General features: G+C 41.3%; 1 protein-coding gene across 7 annotated transcripts in view; it reads right to left on the minus strand.

Annotated features, from left to right (window-relative positions):
- The window catches only part of CLEC16A (C-type lectin domain containing 16A), a 91,033-nt gene that overhangs the window by 50,231 nt on the left and 27,831 nt on the right, over positions 1 to 12,971 (minus strand). For all 7 annotated transcript variants that reach the window (XR_012777662.1, XR_012777663.1, XM_075515519.1 and 4 more), the window contains exons 12-16: positions 11,447 to 11,547; positions 4,589 to 4,711; positions 2,820 to 2,929; positions 2,280 to 2,324; positions 762 to 812 (exon numbers count right to left, since the gene is read on the minus strand). Coding sequence is in view for 5 of the 7 variants with exons in the window: in XM_075515519.1 (XP_075371634.1) it covers positions 762 to 812; positions 2,280 to 2,324; positions 2,820 to 2,929; positions 4,589 to 4,711; positions 11,447 to 11,547 (430 nt within the window). In the remaining 2 variants the exon portion in view is untranslated. The remainder of the gene's footprint in view (positions 1 to 761; positions 813 to 2,279; positions 2,325 to 2,819; positions 2,930 to 4,588; positions 4,712 to 11,446; positions 11,548 to 12,971) is intronic.

Genomic DNA, 12,971 nt, shown 5'->3' on the forward strand with positions numbered 1-12,971 from the left:
AAAAATAAATGTTTCACTAAATACTTCTATTATTTAGGTTGGTAAGATGTGCAAGATGCTTCCCATATTAAAAGACTTATTGCAACACACCAACTGTAGATTGTGCTTTTTCAAAAAGACAACTAGTGGCTGCTCATTAAATCCCTGTACCACTGTGGAAAACAACCTGTAACTGACTACCCAAACTATTTTTATCCAAATTCTAACCTAAGAATTGAAACAGATAATTAGTTTTAAAACATGTTTACAGGTTAAATATGAGCTGTCTGAGATTAAGCTTAGTCATCTGTTAAAACTTTCACAGCCGGTACTGTGGTGCAGGCAGTCTCTCTCCTGGGTGAGACAAAGGCCCTGTATTTGCTCGCTAGAACCCTGTTCTCTACTGGTAAGTAAACTGGCACCACTCAAAACTGAAACCTTGCTGGGCTTCAGAAAGTTATAGCAAGATTTTCACGTTGTTTAATAACTAGGAAAAAAAATTAATCCAATGTCTCATTTCCCATGATAAAGTAATTTTTGTATATTCACTTTCAGAAAGTAATAGGCTTTTATTTAATAACGAGCTGTGAAATTTCACACAAATTATTTATGTAAGTGTAGACACAACTCCTCAGAGACAGAAAAAAGCACCCACATTTTGCTATTCTACTCCCAGAAATAAAGATACCAGCATACTCAGTAGTTATCAATAAGTACTTGTTCTTGCTCCTGTGTTATATCTGGGTTTGAGGATATGGCAGGGCAGAAGGGATGTCACTTACTGTCATACTCCGGTATTCATCTTCAAACATATCCAGAAAAATTTCTTCTCCCTTCCAAAAAAAGGGATATGGACATATCATGAATCCTTATAGCTATGGAGCCATGCTTGTTTGTTTTTGTTTAATTATGTACAGGGTGTTCCTGTCCAGGACCTGGCAGTGGGGCTGCGGGGGCCTCTGTGAGGAGAGGCCAGGGCTGCCCTGTGCTGGACGCAGCCAGTTCCAGCCACCTCCAACAGCCCCACTGCAGGACACAGCTGAGCCCCTCAGCAACACTGATGGCACCTCTGGGAAAACACATTTAAGAAAGGGAGAGAGATTTGTCTGCAACCCGTGGAGAGGACCATGGTGGAGCAGACAGCCACGCTGCAGCATTGGAGCAGGTGGATATGCCCTGAAGGAACTGCAGTCTGTGGAGGACCCACACTGAAGCAGATTTTTTTCCTGAAGGACTGCAGCCCATGGAGCAGAGGACCCACACTGGGGCAGACAAAAAGTGTGAGGAGAAAGAAGCAGCAGAGATGAACTGTTATGGACTGACCCCAAACCCCCATTTCCCATCACCCCTGCACCACTCAGCAGCTATAAGGTAGAAGAGTCAGGAATGAAGAAGTGAAGTTGAGCCTGGGAAAAAGGAGGGGCAGGGGGAAGGTGTTGTTTTAATTTGTCTTTGTTTCTCACTATCTAGATTTATTTCAATTGGCAATAAATTAATTTTCACCAAGTTGGGTCTGTTTTGCCCATGATGGTAATGGGTAAGTGATCTCACTGTCTTTATCTTGACCATAAGATTTTTTTCATCTTATATTCTCCCTCCATCCTGTTGAGGAGGGGGAGTGAGAGACTGGCTGGGTGGACATCTGGCAGCCAGCCAAGGTCAACCCACAACAAGCTACTTATTTTTTGTAAGCCACATTGAGAAAACATTCCTCAAGAGAATTCTAACAAAAATAGGAAGTTATTTTAGACACTTGAAATCTGTCATGGATTTACTGCTCCTCATATAGAAGTTAATGCCTAGGGCTAAAAATTTTATTTCTCTCACTGTTTACAATTAAAAAAAAAGGGCAAAAAGCTGCAGAGTCTCCAATAAGAAAAAAAGATTAAGTAAAATTTTAGATTGTCATTTCAGATAAGACATAAATTAAAAGTAATACCAAAAAGAAACACATTCCATATTAGTGTCAGTGATAAAATCCCAGAAATGTTCTAATAGTGTGGCTCTGTTCCATGAAATACATAGCAGTTGCAACAAAAGCACATGACTGCTAACTTGACCTCCAGTACAAACCCTGTGAGACTTCTAACAGCCTTTTTGTGACATATGTCAGCATGGTACAGGAAGGGCAGGAAAGCACAGGAATCCTCCAACGAAACACTTTCTTCTCTATAACAAATACGGAGTTCCCATCTTAAAAAAAGTGCTGCCTTGGGCACTACGTAGAGACTGGGCTGCAAACTTGCTTCTAATTCCACATTACGTAAAGGATTTTTTCTTACAGCATTTTGCATGTATACCTTATAGAAACGACGAAGGAGATGAACACTTTCTTCCCTTGCACCCTAGAAAAGATAAAATAACTGTGTTTCAGGAGTAAATACACCACTTATTCAAAAGTCACATTTTAAAAAAACACCCAAAAACTCATACAGAAGACATTGTCTATTAATATCCCCATACTCATAGCCTTCAGCCCAGAATTTGATAGAACACAGTTCCTGCACTGATGAAAATACAGCTTATGCGAGCTTGTTAGTTTCAAAAGCACTTTTCTTTACATTGTTGAGATGGATGACATACAAATTTCAGAGAGAAAATTAAACATAAGCCTGCTTGAAAAGTTAGAGTTTAAATAGTAAGTAACAGCAAAGTTGAGAACAGAACATGGGGTATTGATTCTTTATGTTCACTGTTCAGAGCCACCAATGGAAAGATGTTCTAGAAACTCAAATTTCACATTTATGCTTATTGCAATCAGAAATGAAACAAATTCATTCAACTATATTTATTCAAAGACAAGTAATGCCGTGACTGGTAATTTAAAAGAAAATACTTACCTCAAGGCAAGCAAGGTGAACATCTTTTATGATGCTGCCATTTTTAGAAAACACAAGCTGCTTCAGCAAGAGGCAGCCAAGTTCTAAAGTTGCCAAACGGATTTTTCCATCTGTGAAAAGAAAATTTTGATATACAAAACAGTAGCAGTTTAAGTATTGCTCTTCTCATTACCCAATGTTCTTAAATGTTTCTACTCTTCTCTGCAACTGTCATAAACTTTGCTCCTCTGTCATACACACCCTATCTGACAAGGATGAGTGCTGATGCTGGCTTACAATGCTGATATTCATAAAAAAAAAAAAAAAAAAGAACTGGAAGAGTAATTTAAAGCAGAGGAAAATTTAAAGCAGAACCATGCAATAAGGCAGCAATAAAGATTAATACTATTAGAAAAGAAGCCGAAAACAATGCCTTTATCAATCTGAAGCACATGTTTAATTACACTTAAAATTACAAGAGAATCACAGGCATTTGGCATGGGTAAAGTTACAAGATGAAAGGAAGTTTTGTACATAGCATACTAATAAGGCATAGCTTTTCCTTAAAAAGAGTCCAAAGGATTCAGATACAGCCTGGATGTGAGAATCTAGAGGAGTGAGAATGAAAGAATGCATTGAGATTTTAAGCTGATAGTTTCAGAAGGATTTAAAAAAAAAAAAGGTATTAGAAATGTACAGTCTGAGCTCAGTGATCAATACTAAGACAATATACCCAAGAGACAGACATCTTAGCTTTTGACCCCAACTCCCATCTACTATTTCACAAGTTAGCACTATGCTGCCAGAAACTAAAGATACAAAGGTCAGTACCCCCAAAAAGAAGAGAGAAGGAGATGTTCTATACAGCATTTAGCAAGCTTAATAAAACCCCACTATTTCCACCCCTCCCCAAAAGTGCTTTTGTTTAAATAAATGTATTTCCTCATCTTGCACTCTTTCCTTCTGCAGTATGTACAAACTCTTTATATATAAACGTGCCTTTAATCTGTTACTGGCACAGCAGCATAACAAGTTAATACTCTGTAGATCAGTCTTGTGAGTCAAACAGACATTAGATTTTATTCTGCAGACAATCAGGGATTTAATAGTGTGTCAGTTTCCAGGGAAAACCAGTTCTACTCATTTGAAGTTTTAAGAGGGGAAGTGCAGGGAGAAGAGCCACGGCTTGAACAAAAATCATGTTTCCGTGGAATAGGTCACTAAGCCTTGTATCCCTCATTTCACAAAAAAGTTGATGTCAAGAAACCCCCCCCCACACTTTCTGCAAAACAGTTCAGAACTGACAATAAAACCTGTGATTAAAAAAGATCATGAGAAAATTTGCTATCACCTCTAGAGACAAAGGACTGCTATAAGAAAAGGGTACTATATAGTTTCCAAGACTAGTTTTCCACTGCAATTACTTTTACAAGCAAAGGTGCCATAGATCGTGTTTTTAGGATGAAATCCTACATTAAGCTGAAATCACTATACATCTCATCATTTTTGTTTATTCAAAACCACAGAAAGTAGAAATTAAGACAACAGATCCCTCTATAGTTCTGAGTATAAAAAACAACTATTCAGCAGAAATCCAGAGTTTCTGGTTCCTCAACAACCAAGGAAAACATGATAGTTTTCTTTCACAGACCGTATCTACTTATTGTTCATAGAAGAGCATGCTAAACAGACACTTTCCCCTCAAAGACAAGAGGCTAGATAGCATTTTTTTTTTTCATCTTCAAAAATTTCAGCTTGGCAAGAAAACAAATATTGGAAAAAAGTGATACCTGGTTGTGCAGCATAATTCATTATCCTGATGAGCCCTTCTGCAAGCACGTGATTATACGAATTTCTCTCTTCAGCATGTTGAGCTGGAAGTTGAATTCTCTCCAGCTTGACTGGGTCAATTCCTTTTGTGGGGGATGAAAGAAGAAAGGTAAATTAGAAAACAGGAGTATAGACCGTAGCAGTTTTCTCAGAAAAGTATAATTAGCAATACAGAACTGGGGAAGTTAGTTTTTAATTTCTATTACAAGGAAAAGGAGGAACAACAGAAAGACTAAACACATTTATGTATCTCAGCCTTAAATGGAGCCTACTGGGTGAAGACACTCAAATCCCAAAGTGGTTGGTGACATCCAAACCATTTTGCTGCATCTGGAATTCTCAGACTATTTGTACGCATCTAAATCAAATCAAAAAGTCATGCCATACACCTGAAGAGCATAAAGGCTAAAGGGGAAAAGACAAAAGTCTGATTTTAAATTCCATTTTGGTAGTAAGTGATCAGTTCATATATGTTCTAAAAAAATAGGAATTTTATTTTGTAACTAGTAGCCTCTTATTTAGTACCCTCCTCAACACAAGTCACAGATTCTCACTGACTTCCTGTATAAGGAAACTAAACCCATCTTTCTTCAACCTATTCCTCTAAAATAGCAAAATTATTTCTTAGAATAGACTGATTACTGTAAGACCTCTTAGAACAAACCATAGTTATGGATTGCTGAGGATCTCCCTGTCCTTGTTCTAAAGAATGGTAATAAACAACCCCATAAAACAGAAAATTACTATATTGCAGTTTATAGTTTCTTCCAACCCTGAACTTGTAGTTAACTCTACATAACAATGCCATCTGTGATACCCGATTTATTTCTTCACTAAGAATATGTATTTGGAACAATAATAAAGGTCTGTTTGAAGATTAATGACAGTGGTACAAATGTCCTCTGTCATGATGAGACTGAAGAAATGGGTGGAAGGGAAGGAAGCATTTAAGGAACCAGGGCAATCGGAGTATTAGTGTTCACAATTAACAGTTTTAAGAGCTACAGTCTTCCTTCTGGAAAGGAAAGCTGCTTATGAGTAACATTTCTTAGAGAACTTCTCTATGCAGATTAAGCTCTCACAGAAGGACGTGGTCATTAACCAGCAGAAAACCATTAAGGAGACTGAGAAAATATGGGGGAGGAATGAGGTAGGACCAGGCAGGCGTTGAACAAAGTGGCCAAATTGAAATCATGGTGAAAGAATTGATATTCAGCATCTTTCATTTGGTTTTCTGCCTGCCAAGGATGCACAGTTCTGCATTCTTGAGATACAGTACATGCTCTAGAAACATATATGAAGGGCTCCTTCTGGGATTAAAGATCTCTCAGATACAATTTGCAACAAATCTATTTAGCTGCATACATATACCTCTTGGGGTTCTTCCCATTCACACAGATATTTCTTGCTGGTGAAAACCAAGCACATTTTCTTTAAACTCATTCAAGAACATGGTGCAAAATGCAGACTCCATATCCAAATGGAAGGAGTCACAGAATCACACAGAATCACAGAATCATATAGGTTGGAAAAGACCTTTAAGATCATCGAGTCCAACCATAAACCTAACACTGCCAAAACCACCACTACACCATGTCCCTAAGCACCTCATCCAAATGTCTTTTAAATACCTCCAGGGATGGCGACTCAACCACTTCCCTGGGCAGCCTGTTCCAATGCTTGATAACCCTCTCGGTGAAGAAAAATTTCCTAATATCCAGTCTAAACCTCCCCTGGCGCAACTTGAGGCCATTTCCTCTTGTCCTATCACTTGTTACCTGGGAGAAGAGACCGACCCCCACCTCTCTACAACCTCCTTTCAGGTAGTTGAAGAGAGCGATAAGGTCTCCCCTCAGCCTCCGCTTCTCCAGGCTAAACAGTCCCAGGTCCCTCAGCCGCTCCTCATCAGACTTGTGCTCCAGACCCTTCACCAGCTTCGTTGCCCTTCTCTGGACACGCTCCAGCACCTCAATGTCTCTCTTGTAGCGGGGGACCCAAAACTGAACACAGCATTCGAGGTGCGGCCTCACCAGGGCCGAGTACAGGGGCACAATCACTGCCCTAGTCCTGCTGGCCACGCTATTTTTGATACAAGCCAGGATGCCATTGGCTTTCTTGGCCACCTGGGCACACTGCTGGCTCATATTCAGGCAGCTGTCAACAAACACCCCCAGGTCCTTCTCTGCCAGGCAGCTTTCCAGCCACTCTTCCCCAAGCCTGTAGCGTTGCATGGGGTTGCTGTGGCCCAAGTGCAGGACCTTGCACTTGGCCTTGTTGAACCTCATACAATTGACCTCGGCCCATTGATCCAGGCTGTCCAGGTCCCTCTGCAGAGCCTTCCTACCCTCCAGCAGATCAACACTCCCACACAACTTGGTGTCATCTGCAAACTTACTGAGAGTACACTCGATCCCTTCATCCAGATCATTGATAAAGATGTTAAACAGAACTGGCCCCAACACAGAGCCCTGGGGAACACCACTTGTGACCGGCCGCCAACTGGAGTAAACTCCATTCACCACCACTCTTTGGGCCCGGCCGTCCAGCCAGTTCTTTACCCAGCGAAGAGTACACCCGTCCAAGCCATGAGCAGCCAGTTTCTCCAGGAGAATGCTGTGGGAGACCGTGTCAAAGGCTTTACTGAAGTCTAAATAGACAACATCCACAGCCTTTCCCTCATCCACTAGGCGGGTCACCTTGTCATAGAAGGAGATCAGGTTGGTCAAGCAGGACCTGCCTTTCCTGAACCCATGCTGGCTGGGCTTGATCCCTTGGTTATTCTCTACATGCCGTGTGATGGCACTCAGGATGATCTGCTCCATCAGCTTCCCCGGCACCGAGGTCAGGCTGACAGGCCTGTAGTTCCCCGGGTCCTCCTTCCGGCCCTTCTTGAAGATGGGTGTCACATTCGCTAATCTCCAGTCAGCAGGGACTTCCCCACTTAGCCAGGACTGCTGGTAAATGATGGAAAGGGGCTTGGTGAGCTCTTCTGCCAGCTCCTTCAACACTCTCGGGTGGATCTCATCAGGCCCCATAGACTTGTGAGTGTCTAAGTGGTGCAGCAGGTCACTCACCATTTCCCCCTGGATTATGGGGGCTCCAGTCTGGTCCCCATCCCTATCTTCCAATTCCAGGGGCTGGGTACCCATAGAACAGTCGGCCCTGCTAATAAAGACTGAGGCAAAGAAGGCATTAAGTACCTCAACCTTTTCCTCATCCTTGGTCACTGTGTTCCCTCCCCCATCTACTAGGGGCTGGAGATTCTCCTTACCTCTCCTTTTGCTGCTAATGTATTTGAAGAAGTGTTTTTTGTTGTCTTTTACAGCAGCAGCCAGATTGAGCTCTAGCTCAGCTTTGGCCCTTCTAATTTTCTCCCTGCACAGCCTCGCTACACCTTTGTAGTCCTCCTGAGTTGCCCGCCCCTTCTTCCAGAGGTCCTAGACTCTCCTCTTTCTCCTCAGTTCGAGCCAGAGCTCTCTAGTCAGCCAGGCTGGTCTTCTTCCCCGCCAGCAAAGAAAAAGATAAAAACACCCGCGGGTCCTCCTCAAAGTCCTCCATGCGGTCGAGGGTGGTGCGGCTGGCATGGAGAGCGCTGCTGCTGTGGGCGCGGCAGCTGCTCTGCTCGGACAGGGCCCCGTAGCGCTGGGCCAGCAGGCGGGTGCGTACCCGCAGGTACCAGCGCCGGGTACCCCCCTCCAGTGTCCCCCCCTGTGCTTGCTCCCGCAGCAGCTGGCTACGACGGCGCACGTACTGCGCCCGGAACTGGGGCCAGCGGGGTGTGCGGTAGGCAGCGTACCTGGCATCCACGGCGAGCACCTGCTGCCAGACAGCGGCCATGGCGGCAGCGGCCGCCCCGGGAGGGCCCTGCCCGTCCCGCTCCACCTCCGTCTCCCGCCGCCGCTGGGTCCCCTGCAGGGCCGGGCCGGGCGGGCGGGGCGGAGGCTTTTGAGTCACGATCAAAAGCCTCAATAGGGTGTCTACATTTAATGACAGAGACTGAGAACGCTGCTCCCTTAGAAGCAAGGCCTGAAACCAAAGTTCTTGGTTAAGCTAGGGCAATTCAGATTTTCTTGAATGTGTTCTGTTGTAGCCTTCTCCACAGTGCCAGAATGAGTAGGATGGGGGGGGGAAGTGAAATTCAAACAGATCAGCTAGAGAATCAGAAACATATCTGAAACAGTCAATATACTGAAATAGAAAACTGCAACTCATTTTCCTGTGGTGTAGAGAGGACAAGCTTGTGTTGCATTCCGTCACAAGAAATCATCCTAAATTTCCAATTCATTGCCTGTTTGTTTGAACTGATTCAAGTGCTCACTAGAGCATTTATCATCTCTGTCAGATAGACAGTAAATAGATAATCAAATCCTAGACACACAACTCCTAAAGATTTATTACCCCCTGAAACTGGGGAAACAACTTGGCCTCTCCATGTTTGGAGAGTGACCTTCATGCCCTTTTGCAAAAGAAAAGGATCATTGACCCATACCTTGAGAAAGTCTGTAAGCAGACACATCTCTTGCATTATATATCTGAATTCAGATACAAACATTGGCTCCAGCTCAATCCTGAGGCACCTTCCATGACTGATACTGAATTTGGTGTAGAAAGGAGCAGCTGTACAGCTCCCGAGCTTTTAAAGAACATTCCACTCTTGCATCAAACACGGGCACTAAATCAGCAGCTTGTAAAACCTCTCCTCTTCAAGACACAGAGGCACTGATTCTGTGGCCCCCAACGCTGAAAGCAGTCTATTGCAGGGCACAAGAGGAGTGGGTTGGTGAAAGACAGTGAAGACCAAAACTGGATGTCATTATCTGTCTAGCACGTAAGATCTAGGGTCAACGATAGGGTGAGAAAGGAAAATAGCTTCCGAAGAGCAACAGGCTATTGTAAATTGTTGACAAGGAAAGCCAATGAGTATAGCCTAAAGAATTTTTCATTTAGAGAGGACTAATGTGACCACCAAAGAATGAAGTGTAGATTTTGACCCTTTAAATGCATAAAAGGTATATCCAGTTTTAGGGCCAGGATACTTTTAGTCTCTTAAAAGGTAGATATTTCACTGCCCGTTGTATTTCTCTTGGTAACCCTGGATATTGGGTGAAAAATAAACAGCACAGAGATCGCTGAAACTAAGCAGCAAGAGGTTGCATCTGCTGCATTCCTCACTGTTTAAAGCAATACTAGAGATGTAAGCAAATCATCTTTAAAACAAGAGAGGATATCAGACTTTTTTTCTGGGAACAGGATATTGAAGAGTGACTAATTACACTGAAAGCAAATACAGTGGACTGAAGGACTATGGTCTTAAATAGAAGAATTCTTAAGAAATACAACCCTTAAGTGCAGGCTTACAATGACATTGAAAGACTTCTGGGGACTCTCTGAAGCTACAACAGCTACAACTAATGATTTTGGCTATTCACGGCTTCAACTAATGAATTTTAAGAGGAGAATTCATCTCTGACATGAGGGGTTTTAGCACAGTAATGCTCAGAAGTCCCTCAGTGAAAGACAGTTTCTGGAAGAAGTATACTGGTTGCAGGCGGGGTGGGAAATCAGAGATGCAAGTCAGAGAGGGCTAGAGCAAGGCAAAGCTGTGGTGCTATCTCTGGTGATATTAGTTGTGTTATTGTCTCTTGTCATAAGAGACTGTGAAAGCCCTGAAATTGTCTGCAAATTATGATCTCAGAGAAGCATTCCTTCATTCCTGGAAAAAGATAAAGACATCAAGAGGATGGAGGAGAACAGGAGGGGCTTAGCTGAGCTAGCTGCCTCAAGACTCATTTCCACTCTACTTGCCCATTAGAGGTACCCTAAAGATAGAACAGAATCCTTACTTTTAATCATGCCATCACACCTGATGCTCTTTTGCTCAGTTTACTGTAGCAGTTGATTAATTTAAATTACTAATATGTTATAGAAACTATCCTCATAGGCAGAAAATAGCTTAAATTCAGTTCTCGATTCCTGAAACACATGATTATTCACATGTATGAGATGTTTACATTATTGCTCCATAAGGAATCTATTTAAAATGCACACAAAGATAAACAGCAAAAAGCTAACCATAATCAACCCTTAGAAAAGGTTGCATATTCTCATACTGTCTGAATTATAATGAAGTACACATTTAACATAGTTTTGCTAGTTTATAAAATAGTCCAGCCTCCTTGGGAGACTTGCAAGATGTATTACGGCATAGAACACCGACAACTTATACAAGCTTTCAATAAATTATGGTAAAATGGATCAGAACACTGTTGAGGAATTGCATAGTACAAAAAGAATTACCGAAGGACTGTCAAAGCTGGATAGAAATAGACAATACATGACTTCCATAATCACATCTGATTCTCAGGCCTTGTGCATTATCTATATGTTTAAAGTATACAAAGATTTAATTTTAACATATGAGGACGAGTTTTACATTTTATATTTGACTTACATGTAGCAAAGCAATCACAGTACATGCAAAGTGGGAAAGAATTGGATCCCATATATATGTAGATTGAATATAGTGGGCTTCAACTGAAATGAAGATATTAAAAATGAAACACCATAATCTTATTCCAATTCTAAGAAACCTATGGAAGGGAAGTTATCTGACGTTCACAAAGCTTTCTACCACATCATTCTTAAAAACGTGATACTTAGCAACTGTTTTTACTTACAGCATACTTATTTCTGCCTCCCCCATATAAAGAATTTCTCACCATTTAAGGCATGCATAAACACAAGTTACAAACAGATCGTGCCTGTCTAAAACCATGTGTCTCATTTAGTTTCCTCTGGAAAAAGCAAAAATTGCTTACCTTTGTTGTGTGACATTGCATATAGAAGACAGAGCACAAAGAGGGCATAGTAATCATCTTCAGCACAGTCCAGTGCATTATAGACCATATCAAGAAAAGGCCTGTGGAAAAGAGTAATTTTAAAACAGTTAAGAAGAAAAAGACCATATCTACAGAGAAATGAGTAACTATCTTGTTCTACATGTAGCTAATGGAAGAGGCAAATTTACAGTAATGCACATTTTCAGGCATTAAACAAAAATTAACCTGTTTAAGAGTACTCAGATTACAGCCAAGCCTTGTATTTACATTCTGACATTAATTCTGATGTTTTAACAGGATTTGTTACATAATACTTTCCCAATAATTGACTGTTCACACATTTACTGGGTTGTTTGTAGCACATTCAGTATTTATGCAGAAGCATTGTACAGTTTGTTTTAAGTGTATACATAAGTAAATTCAAGGAGCTGCTATCACTGTTGCATTAAAAAAAAAGACTACCTTAAAACTCATGTACTAAATGGAGTTGGAAAGCTTTTACTATTACAAGAAAGCAGTTTTCACCAAAAGTTTGGAGGAAGCTAGGTTATTCTAAAACGAACTGTCAAAAACTTCACCATCGAACAGTTATAGAAAAGAAAAATTAACAAGGAGGGAGCATTTGAATGGAAAAAAGAAAGCTTTGGACTGCAGATAAGCTTTGTTTTCCTGGGTTTAAGCATGTGTGACCTATGACACATATACAGGAAGCTACAAACAGTGCCAAGTTCACCCTTCACCTGTACCCTGAATAGACCAGAAAAGTCAATTTAATCCAGAAACCATTTGGACAGATCAGATATGGCTGAGATTCAGCTGATGTTAGCACAAGCCTGATGGCAAGGCAACTTGGCTTCTTGTCTTAAGCAGGCTTGCATCCAGTCAGTTCAGAGCACAAGTAGAAATTAAACCCATTTTCACAGGTGGCCCTGACAGAAAACAAAACAACAAAAGAAAAAAAAAACCCACAAAAAAACAAAACCTAAAACACACCAAACAAACAAACAAAAATCAGGGAAGTGTCAGAGTCACCAGAAGAAGAGAGTTTAGAACCTTGATTGAAAAGGGATAATTCCTCAAAGTATTTTTTTAACAGTGAAAGGAAAAAAAAAAAAAAATCTCCTTACATTACCTAAATTACATCCAAATAAAATACATTAAAATAACACCCAAAGTCATAAAAACGAATATATTTTCCTATCTTCAGACCTAGCAGACAAGAAGCATGCAGTACAAACTCATTGCTGTTGTTAGCTATGGGTCAGAAGGGTTACCAAAGATCAGAACACAACATATTTCAATACCTATTCCAGACCTGCGGCACCCTCATGGTCACAGTTAATGTATCCCAGTAAGCCACTCAATCGAAGTCATAACAAGGAATTTAACACTTCCCGTCAGCTCCACGCACATTTCAACAACACACTCTCTTTTACTAAAACAAGGCTATGACAAGAATAACAGAACACACTGTTCCTCTGCTCAGTTCATGACATTGCAGTCA

This window comes from Mycteria americana, chromosome 12 (assembly GCF_035582795.1).
Source record: "Mycteria americana isolate JAX WOST 10 ecotype Jacksonville Zoo and Gardens chromosome 12, USCA_MyAme_1.0, whole genome shotgun sequence".
Classification (NCBI taxonomy): domain Eukaryota; kingdom Metazoa; phylum Chordata; class Aves; order Ciconiiformes; family Ciconiidae; genus Mycteria; species Mycteria americana.